The 20,510-nt window shown below is 52.5% G+C and overlaps 2 protein-coding genes and 1 long non-coding RNA gene across 4 annotated transcripts in view; 1 reads left to right on the forward strand and 2 right to left on the reverse strand.

Moving 5' to 3' along the window:
• The window catches only part of LOC111769200 (uncharacterized), a 23,171-nt gene continuing 2,661 nt past the window's right edge, over positions 1-20,510 (forward strand). Inside the window, exons 1-3 of one of the 2 annotated variants that reach the window (XR_011429955.1) lie at positions 1-126; positions 12,580-12,826; positions 20,078-20,185. This is a non-coding gene — a long non-coding RNA (uncharacterized lncRNA). Of the gene's footprint in view, positions 127-12,579; positions 12,827-14,980; positions 15,093-20,077; positions 20,186-20,510 lie in introns of those variants that run through there. The other variant, XR_002802016.2, reaches the window with a different exon arrangement.
• Positions 312-5,007, reverse strand: CDSN (corneodesmosin). The gene is made up of 2 exons (XM_001489257.5): positions 4,847-5,007; positions 312-2,851 (listed from the first exon to the last, which is right to left on the reverse strand). The coding sequence occupies exons 1-2, from the start codon at positions 4,929-4,931 to the stop codon at positions 1,245-1,247; spliced, it is 1,692 nt and encodes a 563-aa protein (XP_001489307.2). The 5' UTR covers positions 4,932-5,007; the 3' UTR covers positions 312-1,244.
• On the reverse strand, positions 17,988-19,537 carry PSORS1C2 (psoriasis susceptibility 1 candidate 2). The gene is made up of 2 exons (XM_014734674.3): positions 19,417-19,537; positions 17,988-18,770 (listed from the first exon to the last, which is right to left on the reverse strand). Exons 1-2 carry the CDS (start codon positions 19,469-19,471, stop codon positions 18,415-18,417), a joined length of 411 nt encoding a protein of 136 aa, XP_014590160.1. The 5' UTR covers positions 19,472-19,537; the 3' UTR covers positions 17,988-18,414.

A 20,510-nucleotide genomic window follows, 5' to 3' on the forward strand; every position in this document is an offset into this window, starting at 1 on the left:
GGGCTCCTACTCAGTCACCAGGAGTCTGGTCTGGGTTGTTGCATTCCAGCCTTCCCAAGGTTCCAGTGTCCCAGAAACCCAAGGAAATCAACACTCAGGACTCCCAGAGAGGGTGGCGTCTAGAAGGTGAAGCAAACTAATGGTAGAGGAGAAGAAGCCTGGGTGGGCAAAGGGAGGAAATAATTGGGGCTCTCTTTAGTGAGAGGGAAGGACCCCAGGGTGAATGGAGAGTGGAGAGAGAATGAATTTCCAGGAGCAATAAGAGAGGAAAAAAGTGGGAGGAAGGATCTGAGAGATCAAACAACCTCTGATTTCAGTTCAACAAATATTTATTGTTTTCCTCCCTTGTGGGAGAAGCTATAAGGTATAAGAGAAATATTGGGCAAACTTATGAATGAAAATGAGAGACACGGGACCTCTAGAGGCATAGGAGAGTACCCTCCAGGTCCTAAGAGGAGACCCAGGACTCCAAGAAGGCAAAAAGTCTACATCTAGTTCACACGGTTTATTGAGACATTTGTCCAGGATCCAGAGAGAGCAGGGAGCCTGCTCCAGTCTCTGCAGAGCCCTGGCATCTTCCTCACACAGGGAAGTATCTGAGCCTTGAGGGAAATGGCAGCCAAAAAGGGGGACTGACATGGAGACCTTGAGAGGCAAGGAGGAGTGCTGGGAACTCACAGAGGAATGTAGTGAGCTCTCTAATGGGGGATGGGAGAGGAATTAGGAGTGTGAGAACCCAATGGCATATTGTGCTGGTTGACCATATGGCAAAGAGGTCATTGTTTTCAGGTAATGGTTTGGGCTGTGCTTTATTTGGCAAAAGGGGAGAGAAGAGGATGACTTGTCGAGACATCAGAGTTACTCTGGGACATTTCAAGGGTTTCCAAGTCAAGAATCTTAATGGGCAGGGTTAGCCAAAGGACTGTACCATCTCAAAGAAATGGCAGAGGAAATTTTAGGGCATGGTTATCTGGCAGGGAGGGTACTGCAGTAGAATGGGAATCTAAGCAGTAGGAAAGAATGAGGAAAGGGATTTGGACTCTACAATTTGGGGAGATGAAGAAAGAAGAGGTGATAAGGGAGAGTCTGCCACATTGGAGCAATGGAGGAAGTAGAGGACCTCTCTTGGGAGGGAGGAGGGAAAATGAGCTAACCTCATGCCTGGGCCCCTGGACTTCTCTCAACTGAGAGATGGTGTGTGCATCTGTGTGTATGCCTGCACATATACATAAGCAAAAGCTGGCTTATGGTCTGTCAAGTAACTCTCCCTGAGGTAGGAAAACTTCAGGGTCAGCCAGCTGGGGCCCCAGAGGCTTCACATGAGCCAAGATGTCCCTGATGGAGCGGCAGGGGATCCTTCCAGAACTGCCGGAGCCACAGGGCTTGGCACCAGCTGAGGGATCAGGTTGGGGAGAGCCGTTGGGACCCCCACTCAATGTTGAGGAGGAGACAGAAATGCAAGGGTGACCAGAAGAGCTGGATTTGCTACCACAGGGCTGAAGGATGATTTTGCCACTGGATTGGGAGCTGGAGCTGCCGCTGAAGGAGCCAGTGCCAGGTGGGGAGCAGGGCCCCTGGGAAACACCGCCACAGGGATGGGAAGATGAACCAGAACTGCTGGAAACGCTAGAACTGCTGTGGACTCCAGAACTGGAGAGGGAGCAGGGCCCCTTAGAGCCTTTAGAGCCGACTCCACAGGGCTGGACGCCACCAGAGCCCACGGGCTGGAACGCAATGGCCGAGGAAGCTCCTGACGGATAGATGTTGGAACTAGAGGAGCCATGGCTGGGGATGATGGGATTGCTGGAGAAGTATTTGCCCTCAGAGATGGGGGGCCCAGCTGCAAAGGAGGGGGCCCCTGGAGAGCCTCTGACAGGGTTATCTTTGGTGAAGTAGCCCACAGGGTAGATTTTGCCCTTACTGTAGGTCATGCCTGGGACCAGATAACTGTCAGAGGAGCCACCCACCACCTCATAGCTGCCGTAGGATTTGTCTACAGAGGTGATGGGAGGACAGGGCTTGCCTGAAAGGCCACCGTTGTTACAGGGAACACCTTGAACCACTCTGGGGCCACCAGAACCATGCTGCTCCACCACCACCACCACAGGCCTTTGACCTCCTGACACAGAGTGGGAGTTGGAGATGTAGGGGCCAGAGTTTGAGACGATGGGCCCCCCACTGCAGGGAGAGTCGGGGACGTCTGAACTACAAGGGCGCAGGTTGGAGTTGACCTTTTGGCCACCACTGTTGGATGTCCAGGAGGTTTGGGAAAAGGAAGAGCTTGAGCCTCCTCCAGACTGGGAAGAGCTTACTACCAAGCGGGAAGAACCACTGTTGCTTGGTAGAGCTGAGCCAGACCCTGGCTGGGAGCTGATGCTGCCTGAAGAACCACCGTCAGTTGGTAGAGCTGAGCCAGACCCTGACTGGGAGCTGATGCTGCCTGATGGGGAGTTGATGCTTCCCGTTGGGGGCCTGATGCTGCCCGACTGGGAGGAGCTGGATGCACCCTGAAGACTAGAGCCAGAACTGGAGGAGTGGCTTGTCTGGGAATACCCTGTTCCTGGCTTAAGTAACGAAGATCCTGAAGAACCACCCTGGGCGACGCTGGATCCACTGGAGCCAACACTGGAGCCAACACCAGAGCCAACACCGGAGCCACCGGAGCCACCACTGGAGCCACCACTGGAGCCACTGGAACTGGAAACGGAACTGCCGGAACTGCTGGAGCCGCTGTGGCTACTGAAGCTACTGGAGCCACCCTTCCCAATGAGACAGGGGTCATTGGGGGAGGTGATACGAGTGGGGTCCTTACATGGGTCTGAGAAGGTCCCGATGCTCTTAGCCAAGGTCCCTGGGGAGGAAAGTCATGGTTAGGAGGGCACAGAGAGGCTTGGCTTTCTCCCTCCCCTTTCAGTCATCGTCCATTCTGATTTCTCCTGAGAGGAGCCCCTCGGGAGAGTCTGGAGTGGAAAAGGGAAGGAGATCTGGCTGTGTCTCTGAAGGAAAAGGAGACGGCAGACTAAAGGCTGTCTCATTGTTCTTGGGGGAGTTGCAGGGCGGTGGGGGGGGGAGCAAACATCTACCAGGGAAAAGAAAATGAGGCTCTGAAGTAGGAGAGCTCGAAGGGAGATAAGAGGGAAGGGAGAAGTGGCAGAAACAAATAGGTGTAAAAGAAAGGACCCCAGAGAGACAGAGAGCAGGAAGACTGAGACTCTGAGAGCTGGGGGCATAAGTCCCGAGGAAAGAAACCCCAGGTGAGACCAAGGGACCAAATGAAAGAAGACAAAACAACAGAGGACTGAGATGGAAGGGAAAATAGCAAAGGAGATGCTGAGAAAAGAGAAAGCAGTGGCAGAGGGACTGTGGTAAAGCGTAGGGTACTTGAGGACTAAGATTTGGTCACCAGCTTCCTTGTAGAGTCCAGGCTTGGGTGAAGGATGGAAATTTTGTTTCCAGTCTCAGTACTGCCCAAGCCAGGAAAGCTGGATGTGGGCCAGGATGTGGGGGCACTCACTGTTGCTTCAGAACCTGCTGGTACCAGTGTGACAGGACACCCCACCCTGAGCCACCCCTGCACTCCTGGCCCAGTCCAGGGACACCAGGATGAAACCCTCCTCCATGGCTCATGACCTTCATCAGCTTACCTCTCTCCCTGCCCAGCCATCACGCAAATGCCTGTCTGCCCCCACAGGCCCACATCTGACTGCTCCTGCCTTTACTTCCCTTCCTGATGTGGAACCTCTTCTTTCCTTAACTGGCCCTTTGCTCCCAACCCCAGGCTCACGCTGACCCCATCCTTCCTCCACTCCCCACCTCTACCCCTTCACATCCCAAGTGGCATGGACAGAGCTGCGTACTTTATGCATTCAGAGAGGCTGAGTTTGTCCTGCCCTCCTCACAGCGTTACTGTGAGCACTGAATGTAATCGTCTATGTGGAGCCTGCTTTAAAAACACGTGAAGTGTGAGACATTATGATTTATTATTGCCCCTCTTCCCTGAACCCTCCACCAACAAGCAGCTCTCCAAATCTGTGATGCTTCCCTCTCTGCTCAAAAAGGAGTCCTCTGTGTCCCCTTCCACACCAAACCCAGCTCTGCCCGCAGCCCCTTCAGTCAGCTGCTCGCCTCCTCTGCTCCCCCAGGCGCCATGCAGCCTGCTCACGGAGCCAGGGAAGGTCACCATAAATATCAAGTGGTCAATGGCACTGGCCCCAGAGTCCCCCCCGGCCTAGGGTTTGAATCCCATTTTACTGCTTTCTAATTTGTGATCTTGAGCCAGTTTCCTAACCTCTCTGAGCCTCAGCATCCCATTTGTGGAGTGCCAATAACAAATCTCCCATATGGTTCTTCTAATGATCAAACTGTGAATGTATTTAAAGGGCTACAACAGTGTGTGGCACATAAAAAGAGCTCTCTAAATGGCAGCAATTATTATGGCCATTAAATATCCAGTCTTTATCTTCTAGTGCGCTAAGAATAATAATAGCAACAACCAACGTTTATATCACCCTGTGGAACTTCCAAAGCACTTGTCACATACATTATTTGAGACCCACAGGGAGACTAGAGCTAGCTGTTATCATTAACCCCATTCTAGAGTTTCAGAATATGAGGAAAGTTTAAGTAACTTGTCTGAAGTGACAAGGCAGTGAGGAGCAGCCCCTAGACCCAAAGGTCAGATTCCAGAACCCCTGCCCTTCCCCCCTTGCCAGGTCCTCTCCTGGACTCTCCCCACATGGGGTGTCCCTCCCAGGCATTGATCCCTCCAATCTTCCCTTACCTGGTATCTGAATCCCTCCTCTGCCCTCCCCACTCTCCATCACTCCCAGGGCCCCCAGCCTCCTACCTGGCAGGAGGAGACCAGCCAGCAGCAATGCCATCATCCTTTGCCCTCCCACACGCCCCATCCGGGGTGCCTGAGAAGAGCCCATCTTGGACTATGCGACCTTCTGACTGACAGCAGCTCATGGACACCCGGGGCCTTTATGCCAGGGCTGGACATTCTCTGGGCAGGAGTCACTGTGGGGAGGGGAGGAGAGGCGGAGAGGCAGGTGCCTGGGGGAAGTTGGTGTGGCTGAGAGGAGCTGAAGTAATCAGTTTGGGCATCTGCCTACTCAGCAGCAGAGGTGGCTGCAGTGTATGGTACCCGTGGCCATGGGGCCCTCACAATTCCTGCCACCTGACTGGCCTGTCCCTGGCTCCTCATTGCCTTACCTGGAACCATGTGCTCTGCCGCAATGGCTGCCCACTCTGGGGAGACCACTCTCACCACTGGACCCAGTCACCTGGCTCCTTCACTCTCCTGCCTTCCCCAGTATTGTCTAACGCCCCATCCTCCCTCCACTCACAGACTGGGCACTTCAACTTTCCCTGATGCCCTGGGGTACCTGCTCCAGCCCCTAACCCCCACCGCGTGGTTAACCCCACCCAGATTCCCATCCACAGCCCCTGGCTCTGCCCCTTTCCTCAGGATTCATCACTTAGCCTCCACTTTCCTCCTCCAGATATAAGGACCTCCACCTACCCCCAGCATCTTGTACCCCCCTCCCATTGTCACTGCCCGAGTACCATGCCTGCCACATAACTATTTTGTCTTCTATCAATGAGTGAGCCTTTTCCCTCTCAGAAACTGGGAATTGGCACTCCAAACGCCAGCTCCCTGACCTCTCCCTTCTGGGGGGCTCCAGGGACAGCACGAGGGGTGCTGAATGCCAGGGCTTGGGCCTGGGGAGAGGCCTGGCCCGGGTACCCTTGTCATAGCTGGGCCTCAGTTACTCACAGGCCAGTCACAGCCCCTCTCCCATGGCTGGTGACCCTGACTCCAGTGGGTGAGCAAGAGGCTAGTAAGACTAATTGGGAAGGTGGTGGCCCTGCAGCCCATTAGCTGGCTGCCTGGCCTGGATGAGCGAACAGGAAGCAGGCAGCTCGTGTCCTGGTAGGATAAAGGAGGGCCGGGCAGGCTCCCGGGTCCCTGAAGGATGGAAGGCAGGCATAGAGGACCAGAGCCCTGGGACCTGCTAAGATGGGGCGGCTCCTCCTCCACTGCATTCCCTCCCTCCTGCTTCGACCCTGGTTCCACCCCAGCCAATTAATTGCTCACTAGTGTTGCTGAGAGTATCAGTATTGGAGGGAGGGGCCTGGGAGTCAGGGCAAGCTGCTCTCTTCTCCTCCCCTGGCCCACCCAGATCTCTTCATGCTCCCCCACACCAGGCTCTCATTTCCATAACCCCCAGTCTACTCACAAAGGCAGCCCTATCCTTGAACCCTTGCCTGGGCTATCCCCCTCTCTGTCCTGCCCTGCCCCTAACTCCAGCCCAGCACTGTTCCTCAAACTGTCTGCGATGATGGAGATGCTCTATGTCTGATGATAGACATGTTCTATTTCTGTGCTGTCCAATATGGTAGTCACCAGCCACATGTGGGGACTAAGCATTCCAAATGGGGCTAGTATAATCAACAGCTGATGGAGGAACTGAATTTTTAATTTCACTTAATTCAAATGTAACTAGCCACATGCAGTCTAATCTAGTCCCTGACTTTCTGCCAGCTCTCAAAATGGGAGTGGGAAGGAAGAGGGGCTTGAGGAGGTAAGGGAAAGGGGCTAATGGGACAGCGAGGAGGTAAGGTAACAGGATAGCATCCCCTGGAGAGGATTGATGCAGGGAGGAGGTGGGGGGGGGGCGGGGAAACACTGGCTACACTGGCTTTACAATAGGGATGACCTGGGTTCAGGTCTCAGCTAACCTCCCAGCTTTGGGCAACTCATTGAACCTTTCTGAAATTCAGTGTCTTCATCTGGAAAATGAGGGTATTTTAAGTCATGCTTGCCTTGCAGGGTTTTTGTGAAGATCAAATGGGATATTAGCAGAAGGATTAAAAGGGACAAGGGCTGTAGCCCTCCTGGCACAGATGCTCAGCCAATGGAGCATCCTGTCTGTGTCCTCCACTGGGGGAAAACAAACAGGATGGGCTCACCCTGCAGCCCCAGGCTCTCTCTCCAGCCCAGCTGAGCTGGGAGAGTCTCACTACCCTCTGCCCCCTACAGAGCAGCAGACATGCTGTACACAGGGCTGCTATTTAAAATAATGGTGCTCCTTCTGAACGGCACCTCTCTTCCCTCCCTAGACTCTCAGGTACCACTGGCTCCAAGCCCAGGAGGAGAAGGGGAAGGAGGGAGGGTTGCTGGGAGCAGGGAGGGGAGTGGCCACAACAGAGAGGTGCAAGGAGCCTTGTGGGTGGAGAGAAGGGCAGGAATGGTGGGGCCTGTGGGGTATTCTTTTCCAGCATAAACATAGGAAGTGACTTTTTTTTGTCTCATTCCTCCCAAATGCTGTCAGACGTTGGCCAGGACAGGCAGGGCCGGAGGAGGCACAGTCTCTCTCGGCCTCTTGCCAGATCTCCAGCCACCCACACAACCTGGTGTATGGCTACGTTCCAACTCCGACTGCTGTCCTCCTGTCCACTCTGTCCACCCCATCCTACCACCCACATCTGCCCCGTCCCTCCACCGCCCAGCCCACATGTGGGCCCTCCTAGCTCCTCTCCGCTCTCCCTGTTTCTTACTGAGAGCCTAGCTGCTCACTGTGTTTTACTCCCTGGTGCTCACGTTAACCCTTCTCTCGGCTCAGCAGCAAAAACCTAAGCTAATGGGGTCGAGGAGGGGAGGGAAGGGCTGAGTGCCTGGCCTAGGCCAGAGCCGCCTTCTAGGATGCTCACCATTTGGATGATGCCCTTGGTGGTACAGGTGTCTGCTGCATTCCCCAGCAAAAAAGTCTACCCCTAACCCCACCAGCAAGTGCCCTACCCAATGGATGGACTCGGTGAGAGAGTGTGGGTGACACAGGGTAACCCCCCACCAGAGACAATCAAACTCAAAGCACGTGCCTTCCATAGGCAAGAGATCAGGGATCCTGCCTCGTATTTGTGAAGAAGCCAGTTCACTTCCACCCCAGGTCCAGGCCACCCCGGGCTGCCCTGTGCTGGTGTGTTCTGCCCCCGGCAGTGGGTCAGCACACATGGTCCTTGCAAGGAGGAGGAAGACGGATTGTCCTTGCCCTCAAGGAGCTGCATCCAGCTGGGAACACACAGTGTAGACAGAAGGCTCGCGTGGAGAAAGGGGGCAGGCACTTGGCTTCCAGGAGGTGGCAGGACTTTCCCTGGGCCTTGAGGAATGAGGAGAAGAGCAGGGAGCCGGCAGCTCAGACCCAGGCACTGGCAGTGCTGAAAGTATTTGTAGAAGGAGCGGCTGGCTCGTGTTGGCGTGGGGAACGTTCATGCCAAGGAACAGTGGGCGGAGGAATGGAAAGGCTGCTTGGACCAGCACTGTAGGTGATCCCTAACACCAGGCTGAGGGAGGAACGGAGAGCGTGCTGGAGGGCGCAGGGAACAGCGGACTCTGAATGGGGAACAGCATGGTCAGAGAGCGGCTTGGGGGACAGAACCACCATTTCCCGATTGCCAGCTGTGGCCGGACGTCATCCCAAGGACTCCATACATGCTCGAGTGTTTAATCCTCATGACAGCCCCACGGGGTAAATGTTTTTTATCCCCCATTTCACATATGAGGAAACTGAGTTTAAACTATTTGCCCAAACCAGCTGGTAACAAGCAAAAGAGTGGAAAGGACTCAAACCCAGGCTTGTCTGACTTGAAAGCTCACGTGGATCACATTACTCAATGCAGCCGACACCTGCCATAAACTGAGGGCTGTGGTCCCTGGACAGACTTCAGAGGTTCCTTAACCCCTGTAAGAATGTGTGTGAAATTCCTGTCTGTGTACATTTTTCTAGAGAGAGGAGTTTCCAGAATCCTGCTGACCCTCAAAATTTCTCCTCTGCATTTCATCCAGGGGCCTAAAAGTCAGAATGGATGTTCTAGAACAAGCATTCACACAAGGGTCCTTGGTAGACCTAGGGCTTAGGCTTGACAGAGGGAAAAGGGAGTGAAAAAAGTAGAAAGAGAAAAAGGCTGAAAGAGGAGCTTATTTTGTGGTGGGGAGAGGCCCCCCAGAGCCACTCTGGGGTCCAGGACCTGTGGGCGCCCCCTTCTCCGCACCTCTCTCTGCTCTGCTCCAGATGAGGCATCTGCCTCTCCTCCTTTCTCTTTCTCCATCACAATCCCTCCACCTGTGAGGACTCATCTCTCTAGCAACACAACATCCTCTGCTCCCTCATGCAAGGCTGGTGCTCCAGGCCATTCCCAGTAGGGTCTGCCTCCGAGTTGTTTTTCCTGCAGTGGGGATGGTGGCTCTGAGTCATCCACACTCTCCACCTCGTCCCTCTCATGACCAAGAATGTAGAGAGGAGGCATTTGTGTGTAGGTGTTCCTGCCCATCTGTGCTGGGTGGACCCTCCTTAGCCCAGGTGTGGCCATGTGATGGCTAAACTTCACTCAGCTTTAGTCTCTCCTCTGCCCGCCTCTTGGGAATGCCCTCCTCACTTCTGTGGTTTCTTCCCTGTGGTAGATGACCAGGGGCAGAATCCACGTTCCACCTAGCCTGACTCCTTTGCCCCTTTCTCAGAGAGACTCTGCCACATGTAACCTACGCGGCCCTCACACGACCTCAAAATGGGATGGAAACCATTGGCCCTGGACCGTGGGCTCCATGATGGTGGGCACAGCACATGTCTGTTCATTGAATTCCAAGCACTGAGTCATGGTAGGCACTTGGTGAAAAGAATGAATGAATGTGTCCAGGCCACTTTTCCCCTTTCTACCTTACTCTGGAACACATCCCTTTCCTCTCTGGTTTCTGTGCTCTCCACCCCTCCCAACCTCATCTACAACATGCAAAGCCCCCAGCAGGTGCTGGGTGGGATGCACGTATAGACAAGGCCTTGCCTCCAGGAGCATTCAGTCTAGCTGGGTGGGGGGCAGCAGGATCAGGAACTTGGCTCTGACACAGAGCCACTCACTCATGCTCTCTCGTGGGGCTGTCCCACCCACATTCCTCATGGGTGACTGTCTCCACGCTTCTCTCCACTGGAAGATCTCTTTTCTCTGAGGGATGCGGCACATTTCCATTAACAACACCAGAGTTCACATGGCCGTGATGAGGAAGTACTGGGATTTCCCCCTGGACAAGGCATTAATTCGATGCTGGGGGTGGGGTAGGACAGAGCTGTATTCTTTCAAAATTCCCTAGGTGATTCTTTTAGGGAATGCTGCCACGCCAGCATAGCATGTTGACCCTAGCTGAGAATCACTGCTCTGGGTAGCGGTCCACACCCTGTCAAAATATATTTTACTTCCTCAGAATATATTCAAAGCTGTGGACTATACTCAGCTCTACCTCCTTCTTCTCCACTTGGCTCCCCGGTCCATCACTCTCCTCTAGGACTGACCTCCTGGAATTTGGCCTAGTCAGCCTCCACTTTTGCTCTACCCATAGCCTGTCCTCACCCTCTTAGCAGCCCTGCTGGCACTCTCCAAGGGACCTGGGGCACCGCATGGCACACATGGGAGTGAGGACCGGGTCAGAGCCAGTGGCATCCCCAGGCAGTGAATCCTGTAGAGGAAGAACTTGGCAGGTGGGGGCTCTGCCCACCAGGCTATCTGCCCCCTATTCTTTTCCCATCCCCCGCTTTATGCAAGCAGCAGGGAGTCAGCTGAGCGACGGTCATGCTCTTGTGCCAAGACTTCACATCTCTGTTTAAGTCACACCTGACGTGGCCACCACCCCGCTTGTCTTGTGAGGAGGTGAATCCAGAGGCTGTGATTAGCTCTCAGAGTAACAATAATATTTTTCCTCTTCTCTGTTCTGTGGAGGGACTGCAGGGAAACCAGGGTTCATTGGCTGCTCGTTAGGCTCACCTATTAAACAGTCATTTTTTCCACTGTTGCTATTAATGCATTTTATTGTTACTGGTCACCAGAATTAGAGACCCAGCTTCCTTCCCGATCCGGAGGACGGAGGAGCAGGAGAGGGTGAGAGGGAGGCGCCAGGGTGCAGTCGGAATGTGCTTTCGGGAGAGGCTGGAAGGACTTGTACCAGGAGAGACTTCTAGTCCGGGTGTGGCCCTCAGTTTCTGGGGGTGGGATCAGCGTGGGCCCATCTTCTCTCCTTCTGGCCTGTCTGAATCCCTCTGGCTGAGAGCTCCTTACGGGTGGGGAGCTTCTCCTCTCCCCCAGTGTGTCCCTGGCATCTGATGTAGCACCCACACAGAGGGGACTGGTAAACACAGAATCCTACTGGAGAGCCTGGCATCCTGTGTCCAGCCCTGTTTTCTTGGACCCAGGGACTAGAACCGGAGAGCAGCACTGACCCCCCGACCGTATACGACAATCAGCTCGCCACAAACATCGGCGCATGCGGGATGTATCTTGATTCTCTCGGTGACCCTAGGAAACAGAAATTACTGTTTGTCTTTTGGAGCTGCAGACGCAAGTTCAGGGAGTTAAAACAAGGCCTACTACCAGCTGGGGACTTTACCTGGGATCCTGATGCTGCATTGTACATGCTGTGCCAAGCTGGGTTTTCCTCTTCTCCCTGGATATTCCCATAGCCTGGCTCACTGTCATTTCATTCAGTTCTTGTCATCTGCCAGCTCCTCAGAGGCCCTCCCTGACTTTTCTATTTAAAATCAACCCCCTCACTCCCACACACATGGACCATTACTCTCTACTTCCTTCCTCTGCTTTATTTTTCTGCATCGCACTTATCATGATATGACATCCTATTACATGTATCCCATATGCATCTACTTATTGTTCACTTCCCCCACTAGAGGTAAGCCCTCCTCTCCTTGACTCACTGCTGTATCCACAGCTCTAGAGCATTGCCTGGCTCATAGAAGGAACTCAATAAATAATCAAGGAGAGAAAGAATAGATAGTAAATATGGGGACCACTTGGCCAAGTGGCTATGCCCGAATTTTCCTATGGGCCCTGGAGGCTGCCTCAACTTACTTCACGTGCCTGACTCACCTTAGACAGGTCACCTTGGCGACTAAGAGAGCACTAGCGGCACCTGACAGAGGCCTCGGGGAGTGGGTGATGTTAGAGGCAAAGAGCAAGGACTCTAGAGGGTAACACCTCAGAGGAGTCTCTAGGCCGCCCTCTGGTGGTGGAGCATGGAACACACGTGCACCAGGAATTCAGGCTCTCAGCGTTCAGTGGGAATACAGAGATTATTAAAGAAATCCCGTAAAGTTACATCCCAAAGTCTTACAGAGAATGGATGGCAGATTAGGGACAAGGACTTAGATCACAGGTGGATGCTCTCACCGTTATACGATCTTGTCTGCCCCATCACAGGAGCTGAGACTATGCTCCAAAAGGGAAGGCTAAGGGCTGATAGACACTTTGAGGATGTTAGGGAGAAAAAAAATCTTAGGAGGTGGATTTGGTTTAACTCAACAAGTCTTTTGAGCCAGTGCCAGGCAGCTGGTGGGCATTTAGTTAAAGATTAGAGGGAGAAAATGTATAGCAAGGGAGCTGATGTTTATACCAAGGCAAGTCTTCCGTCAAAGGTATCTGAAACATGCAATTGACAGAGGAGTTAGGACCTCCCTCCTGGCCTCCCACCTCAGGGTGTGCCCCTCTCTAATCAACTTTTATCTCATTTTGTTTCCTCCCTAGACACAGAGCTCCTGCAGGGCAGGGAGGACTGAGACTGCTTCTTGGGGTTGTCACCATCACCTGGCACCCCACACAGTTGATGCTCAATAAATGATTGCTGGATGGGCAAACAGATGAGCCAATGAGTGGTTTGGAGTGTCTCTGCCTAGAGAGCTTCCAAGAAGAGCAGACAACCATCTCTTCTGTCCAGTCCAAAGACATTATTCGCCTGCCCAACGGCTGAGGGCTGTGCCAATGTTTTCTCAAGGTAACTCAGCTTCTGTAATGAGATTATCCCGCAATACAGGCTCTGGGTTCTTTTATTTCATTGGAAGCATTTATTGACTGCCTCCATGTCTGCAGTACTGAGCTATTGTTCTCTAAATCTGTGATCCTATTCTATTATTTAATTCTATGACTCCTTGTTGACACAAGGTGCAACAGTGTCCCCACTGCATTCACCCCTAGGTGAGGTCAGCCAAGGCAGGTGGGGAAGAATCCACATTGTCTAAACTGAATGGATAAGTTGGCACAATGGGTTCCCCTGTGTTAATACCATCCAGTCCCACTCAGTCTCCTCCCCAGCTAATAAACACAGCTTGTTTGAGTGCCGATACCTGCTGCCTATTAATAGGTATTAAAATCTCCAATTACCTTATGGCTCCCCCTTCTCTCTCCCACGCACCCACCTGTGTGTCAGACTGGGAAGAATTGGTTTGGAGCCAAGCAGTCCTGCATCCAGTCTTAACTTTGGCGCTCGTGTTATATGTTAGACCTCTCTCAGCAGTAGTTTCTCATCTGTGAAATGGAGCTAATCATTTGCTTGATTGAACACCTTCTGGGGCAGGTACTAGGACAGAAGTAAGACAGCCGGGGCACAGTCCCTGCCCTCAAGAAGCTCATACTTTACAAGGGGAGAAAGACATGGAAACCAACATAATGTTGTGGAAATTAAGTAAGACAGCATGATGTAAAGAGCCCTAGATCCTTGCCTGGGCCACATCTGGGACTCAGTTCCTTTCCCTCGCTTTCTCCTTTAAGGGTTTTGTTTGTTTTGTTCTGTTTTTGGTGAGGAAGATTGGCCCTGAGCTAACATCTGTGCCAATCTTCCTCTATTTTGTATGTGGGGCACTGCCACAGCATGGCTTGATGAGTAGTGTGTAGGTCTGTGCTCGGGATCCCAACCTGTGAACCCCTGGTGGCCAAAGTGGAGTGTGTGAACTTAACCACTATGCCACTGGGCAGGCCCCAAGGGTATTTTTTCTCTTTCCATTCCCAATGAACTCCATCTCAGTGGCTTGGGAGGTTGCTGAGGGTCAATTTGAAGGGTCCAGACTTCCTTCTTCCCTTCCATCCCACACCTTTCTGTCACAGTACCCCCAGACATGTGTGTGTGCCTCCCCACCACTGGGCACAGTTCTATCAGAGGAGAAAGACTTTCAGACATGAGCTCCTGAGGCTGGCACCAACACTTGCCCTAATTTCCCCCAAACTACCTGTCCAACAATATCTCCCTCTCCTCCAGGTTATAAACCCTTCACTCTAACCATTGCAATCTACTCTCTGTTGCCCAAATTCACCATTCATTAATGAATTCAGCCATTCATAAAACACGATGTGATGGTAATTTTATGAAAGTCAGTTTGACTGGCCTAAGGAGTACCCAGGTAGCTGGTAAAATATTGTTTCTGGGTGTGTCTGCGCGGCTGTTGCTGGAAGAGATTAGCATTTGATTGGCAGACTGAGTAAAGAAGATCACCCGCACCAATGCAGGTGGGCATCATCCTACCTGTGAGGGCTGAATAGTGCAAAAAGGTGGAGGAAGGGCGAATTTGCTCTCTCTTTGAGCTGGGACATCTCTCTTCTGCCCTTTGACTTCGACATTGGTGCTCCTGGTTCTCTGTCCTTTGGACTCACATTGGCACTTACACCCATCAGCCCCTCATTCTTGGGCCTTTGAACTTGTCCTGGGACCTACGCCATCGGCTCCTCTAGTTCTCAGGCCTTCAGGCTCCGAATAAATTACTCCACTGACTTTCCTGGGTCTCCAGCTTACACGTGGCAGATTGTGGGAATTCCCAGCCTCCACAATCTCGAGAGCCAATTCCCACAAGAAATCCCCATATGTATATTCTACTGGTTGTTTCTGTGGAGAACCAGTAAGTGTCCAGGAAGGCCCAGGCACTGTATTGTGTGTCAGGGCTACACAGATGAATAAAAAGATGGGATAATGTAGTGGTTAAAATCAGAGACATTGGAGACCCGAGATCAAACCCCAGTTTTGCCGTCTGTCCCTGTGTGCCCTTGCATGAGTCATTGTACCTCTCTTCAGTGAGGCTTTGTTTTTCTCCTCTGAGAAAAGGTGATAATAATGGGGTTATTGTGCAAACTAAGTGAGAGCTTAATCTTAGCACTGGGCAACAGTGCCCATACAGCACGTGCGCAGTAAAAACTGGCTGCAATGGCCTGCAGCAAACCACACTCTGTGTCTGAGGTCGGATTCCACAAAAGCAGATGCTGAGACAGAGATTCAGGTAAACGGGATTTATTGTAAAGTGATGAGGGTGGGGAGGAGGGAACGGGGGCAGGAGAAGTGGGACCTGGAAGGGAAGGAGGGCAAACAAGTGTGTGGAACCAAGCTGACTTGTGGAGGGCAACTTGGGCTCAGAGGACAGGAGTATTGATGCCCCCGTCTTTGTCAGTCATCCATTAAGGGCTGGGGGAGTGGGAGGTGGGGGAGTGACGACGTAGGGGAACACTGCCAGGTGCTTCCAGCATTTCCTGCACCTGGCAACGTCCGGTCAGCCCCAGGCACCAGTGGGCTGTTGGGAGAGCACCCTGGGAGTCAGTAGGCACAAAAAATGGTGAAGGGGTCCGAGAAGAAATGTGCAGAACAATTGCTGTCCCCAAGAGGCTTGGGGTCTAGGAGTGGAGGACAGACCGGAATAAATCACTGCCATGTGAGTTTTGTTGAGGAGCAGCAGCACCGCAAGACGCGGTGGCGGGGGCAGGAGGTGGAGGTGCGGGTGGGGAGCGGCGCCTGGAGAGGCGTCACTGAAGGGCAATACATCTGGTTGGGGAGAGGAAGGCCATTCCAGGCAGCGGGATCATTACACGCAGAGGCAGAGGCCTGCAGCGGCGACCACCACCGACCGCCCGGTGGTAAAAGGAGTGGGCGCGGGGGCTGCAGAGCCCTGCGAGCCAGCCCCGGCAGCTTCTGCGCCTGCGCCTTCGCGTGACGCCCCGGCTCCGCCCCTTCCTGGCACGTCCCCGCGGCGCGACCCGCCCCGGGCCCTCTTCCAGGAAGTCTACCCTGACTGTTGCAGCTCGCTGTGACTCTCTTCTTAACTCATGGCGTTTACTGCCAAGGTTATTACTTTGGTGCTTCCTCGTGTAATTAAGTTTGCATGTAAATCCTGTCTCCGCTGGCCTAATTTTAAGCTTCCTGAGAGTAAGAAGTGTGTATTTTTATTCTTTATAGTCTCCCATGGCCCCTGGCGTTGGTGGACGTACTAAGGGTATAAGATACTGACTGACTGAATGGTGAATCTAGTCACTTTGGGGCCTATTAAATTCTACTAGGCTCACCCCTACAATTCTTATGTGCTCTAAGATTATTTCTAAAATCTAAACCTAGGGGGTTTTTTCCAAGCTGGTCACGTATAGGTTCTGATCGGAGTTACCACGTAAAAAACTGGGTCTTAAGGGTGAATTTTAAGGTCACACACCCTCAATTTCTTTTCGCCCCTCTCCAGCCCCCACCCTGGTCAGCCACTTGATTGACATTAGGCCACTGGGCTCTCTGGACTCCTGCCCTTCCAACTTTCCTGTTCAAATACTCCCTTAAAGAATTGTGAAAAACTATGTACCCCTTACACATTTTTAAGTCAACAGCTAACATTTTTAGTCATAAGTTTAAATATCGCAAAGGGTATACTTTCCAGGGAATTGTAAATACTTGCATATTAAAAGTCACATCAGTCTTTTAAACGTGGCAGATGGAACATAATACCATAGCACTTTCCTATCCATTAAGACCATTTTAATAAGTGAACAAGCCCTCAACCAGTCAGTGAATTTACCTTTCTTTTTCTTTTTAGTTCCCTTTTCCATTCCACTTTCCATATAGAGTTTAATCCTAATATTTTTTCATTGTATCGCTTTTTTTGTATTTTATTGTATTTTTTGAAAAGTCTTTTATAGTATATCTTTATAACAAAAACATCCTACATAAATTGAAATTTAGTTCTGGTGACCATGAGACTCTTAAGCGTTAAAAAGTTATTCTGCAGTGGGTTTATAATTACAATTATTACAACTCACAATTGATCAAAACTACAAATATTGATGACGATTAAATGGAAAGGTAAACTTTTATTGAAAATGCATTTTTTTCCCTGCTTTTTCTCCCCAAATCCCCCCAGTACATAATTGTATATTTTAGTTGTGTGTCCCTCTAGCTGTGGCATGTGGGACGCCACCTCAACGTGGCCTGACGAGCAGTGCCGTGTCTGCGCCCAGGATCCGAACCAGTGAAACCCTGGGCCGCCAGAGAGGAGCCCGTGAACTTAACCACTGGGCCACAGGACCGGCCCCAGAAAATGCATCTTTTAAGGAGATAGAAAGGGCAGATTTTTATTTCCCATTGACTCTTGTTTGGCATCTCCAGGAAGAGCGTGCTGGTCCGGTTCAGGGTGGGCGAGAGAGCTCGGTCTTTCTCTGCTAGTGGGAGAAGGGTGGTGTGTTAAGGAGGCAGGCGGAAAAGGAGAAGATGGTTCTCAGGGAGATTCATTTTAGTAAGGGACATGTGTACTTCTGGAAATTGATCCTCTTAAAACTTGGTCCTGCCCACATGGCCCTGGGAAAGTTTTCATGTTCAGGCAGGGCTATGCAAACCAGAAGCTTTTTTTTAATATATATTTTTTTAAAGATTAACACCTGGGCTAACCTCTGTTGCCAATCTTTTTTTTCCTTCTTCTTCTCCCCAAAGACCCCCAGTACATAGTTGTATATGCTGGTTGTGAGTGCCTCTGGCTCTGCTATGTGGGACACCTTCTCAACATAGCTTGATGAGTGGTGGCATGTCTGCGCCCAGGATCCGAACCAGCAAAGCCCTGGGCTGCCAAAGCGGAGCACACAAACTTAACCACTTGGCCACAGGGCCGGCCCCCAGAAGCTTTTAAAGAGAGACTTAACTTGGTTTCTCATTCTTCAAAATAGGGGTCCCAGAATGGGAGAAATGTGAGTCTGAATGTCCTTGTAACTCTGATGGTTACATTTCCAACCCTCCTCCTGCTGGGCTCCACATCCTTATGCATGAGGGCAAGACAGGAACTCACATTGCTTCCAGATCTCTGTAGGTTTGTGGTTCTGAGGAGAGTATCCAAATATTGAAAGAATATTGGCAAAGAATCAGCCTAGATTCAAAATTAAGAAAACGTGGTTTTTATTTTTCCATTTCTTGGACCCACCATCACTGTCTCCTGATAGTTCCCACTGTAGACCACCAGGTGGCAGCAGAGAACACGGTGCTGCCCGCCGAGTCTCAGGGACGGGGAAGAGGAGGGAGCAGGAGGTGGGACAGGCCTGGACACGAGGTAGGGGTGTGTGCTTCGGCTGTCAGAGCGAAAAGGAGGGGAAATGTAGGGGCTGAATGTGGATCTCAAGGGATCCATATGGATCCATAGGGAGTACGGATCTCAGAAAACATTGGGAATGACACCTTCAGGGTTCAGAATAAAACTGAAGGAATGAGGAAGGGAATAAGGAGTTAGGCTAAACTGGGGAGAAGAGAAGGGTAGAGATGGGCTTGGGTGCACTCTGTCTGGAGGCCCAGGACGCCTCTGGGGGATCGCGTTATCTGTACTCTTCCCGGGGTGGGTCAAGGTCTGGCTCCTCCTGAGATCTGTGGTCCACCTCAGGGGCAGGCGGCCAGGGGTTTTCTGGAGGCTGGGGTCCTGCCGGCCAGGGGTCGTCAGGCCGGGGAGGTTGAGGGGGATCAGTTGTGGGGGGCTCAGGAGGCCAGACTCCAGATGCAGGCAGGTCTCTCCAGGGACGATTAGGGCCTGGAGGTGGAGGGTCCTCAAAGACAGGGGGTACCCCTGGCCAGGGGTCACCAGGGATTGGGGGGCCCCGAGGCAATGGTGGGGAGCCCTCCTCCTCTCGGGCCTCTGTGTGTGGGGGAGAGGGGTGGTCTCCGCTGCCCGAGATGCCTATAAAGGAGGAAGGAGAAAGGTAAAAGGTGGTGAAGGCCAGATCCCCACCCCCCAACCCCAGTTACAGGCCCCTGGGGCCTGTATTCCCAGTGAGCTGATCCCACAAACAGACCTCAAAAGTAACTCTCAAAGAGTTCTCCACACATTTACAAAATACCAATGTGCTCTTAAAATGACGTGAAAACTCTGTCCTGAACCATTAACCTGACCAACGTTAAACTGACCAGACCCTCCAGATCAGCTCCATCCAGCCCTGGTTGGGACAACCCACTGGCATGGCCCTATGCTGGTCTGCAGCCCCAAAGTGGTCTACTCCCTTGGCCCCATGTGACACCCAGACCCCACCCCTATAATGACCTCTACCCTCCTTAACACAGACTTCAGCTGAATGCTTGCCTCACATCTGAATTCTGATCTAAATTGCCACATGGAACTACACCTGAACAAGCAAAACATTTATTCTGAGCTGAATGCACCTTCTCGCATCACCTGCATCCCCCAACTCTTCCCCTTATGAATTCTCAGAATATCCTCCATCCCTGTGCACCCAGCTCACCCTTTCCTTCTTAGTGGTCACCTTCACCTCATCTTGACCATCCCCCATCACCCCAAATGGCACTCCTGGCCTCCATTCCAAGCTCACCTCCGGCATACAGGCAAAGGACCAGGACCCCCAGTAGCTTCCAGCTGAGCATCATGGCTATCTCCGGAACCCCCAAAGTCGGGGGTGGGATGAGTCTGGGTGCCTGTGAACCCCAAGAGGCTTTATAGGAGAGGAGGGAGAGGAGGAGGCCAGTCTCTGGGGAGGGGCCAGCCCAGTGACACAAGGAATCCCATCAGAACCTAACTGGTCAGACCTGTTTGGAACGCCACGGCTGGTGTGTAACCTCTGAGGCTGGCGTCCCTCATTTCAGCCCCCCAGCTCAGGACCCAGCCACCCCGGCTCTATCACTGACCTAGCCCTTGGTCACCCCACCCTTGTTTTCACATCCTCCTCCATACACACCCTGCAGGAATCGATACCCATGCATCAGCTCCGTAATCACAGGGACTTCCACCTTTCATTGCTCGAAGCCGTTGGAAGCCAAGGAATGGGAGCAAGGCATGCGTGGGGAAGCAGTGTAATTACACGGGCCAGGAGGCAGGACGCCGGCAGGAGGGAGGGGAGAATTGCGCCCTTTGAACACCTGGGATGTAACTAGGACAGTCTCACTAGCCCACTGAGCACCCCCCACCCCTCCACCCCACTTTGAACCCTCCCCATCAGGGCTCAGTTCTTTCCCTGAAACTTCTGCTCTTCTCAGGACCCAGGCATGCTGCTCCCCAGCACGTCCCTTCTTTAGGCACACAGGGGGCCTCCCAAGCAGTGACATCTGAGGAGTTTCATCAGGAGCCACCTGGGGTGACTGCAGGTAAGGAAGGAATTATGAGGACATCCTGATTCCTTCTCCCCACCCCTGAGCTCACTCCATGTCACGGCCCGGAGGCCCAGGAAGAAGCTGCCTCAGCTCTCTGTCATCTCAGCCTCTTCCTCTTCCCTCTGGAATCCTCCTCGCTGCCCCTCTGGCCCCCTCCCCTGGTCCTTGACGCCAATGCTCTGTGCCCACCCCCTCCCTCCATCCTTTAGGTCTCAGTCTGTCTTGTCAGTCTCTCAGGGACCCCTGGAGAACAACTTCAGGATGGGCTCCTCTGCCCGGAGGTCTAATGAGCCTCTCAGACGTAATGTGTCCAAAACAG

This window comes from Equus caballus, chromosome 20, assembly GCF_041296265.1.
Source record: "Equus caballus isolate H_3958 breed thoroughbred chromosome 20, TB-T2T, whole genome shotgun sequence".
Lineage (NCBI taxonomy): Eukaryota > Metazoa > Chordata > Mammalia > Perissodactyla > Equidae > Equus > Equus caballus.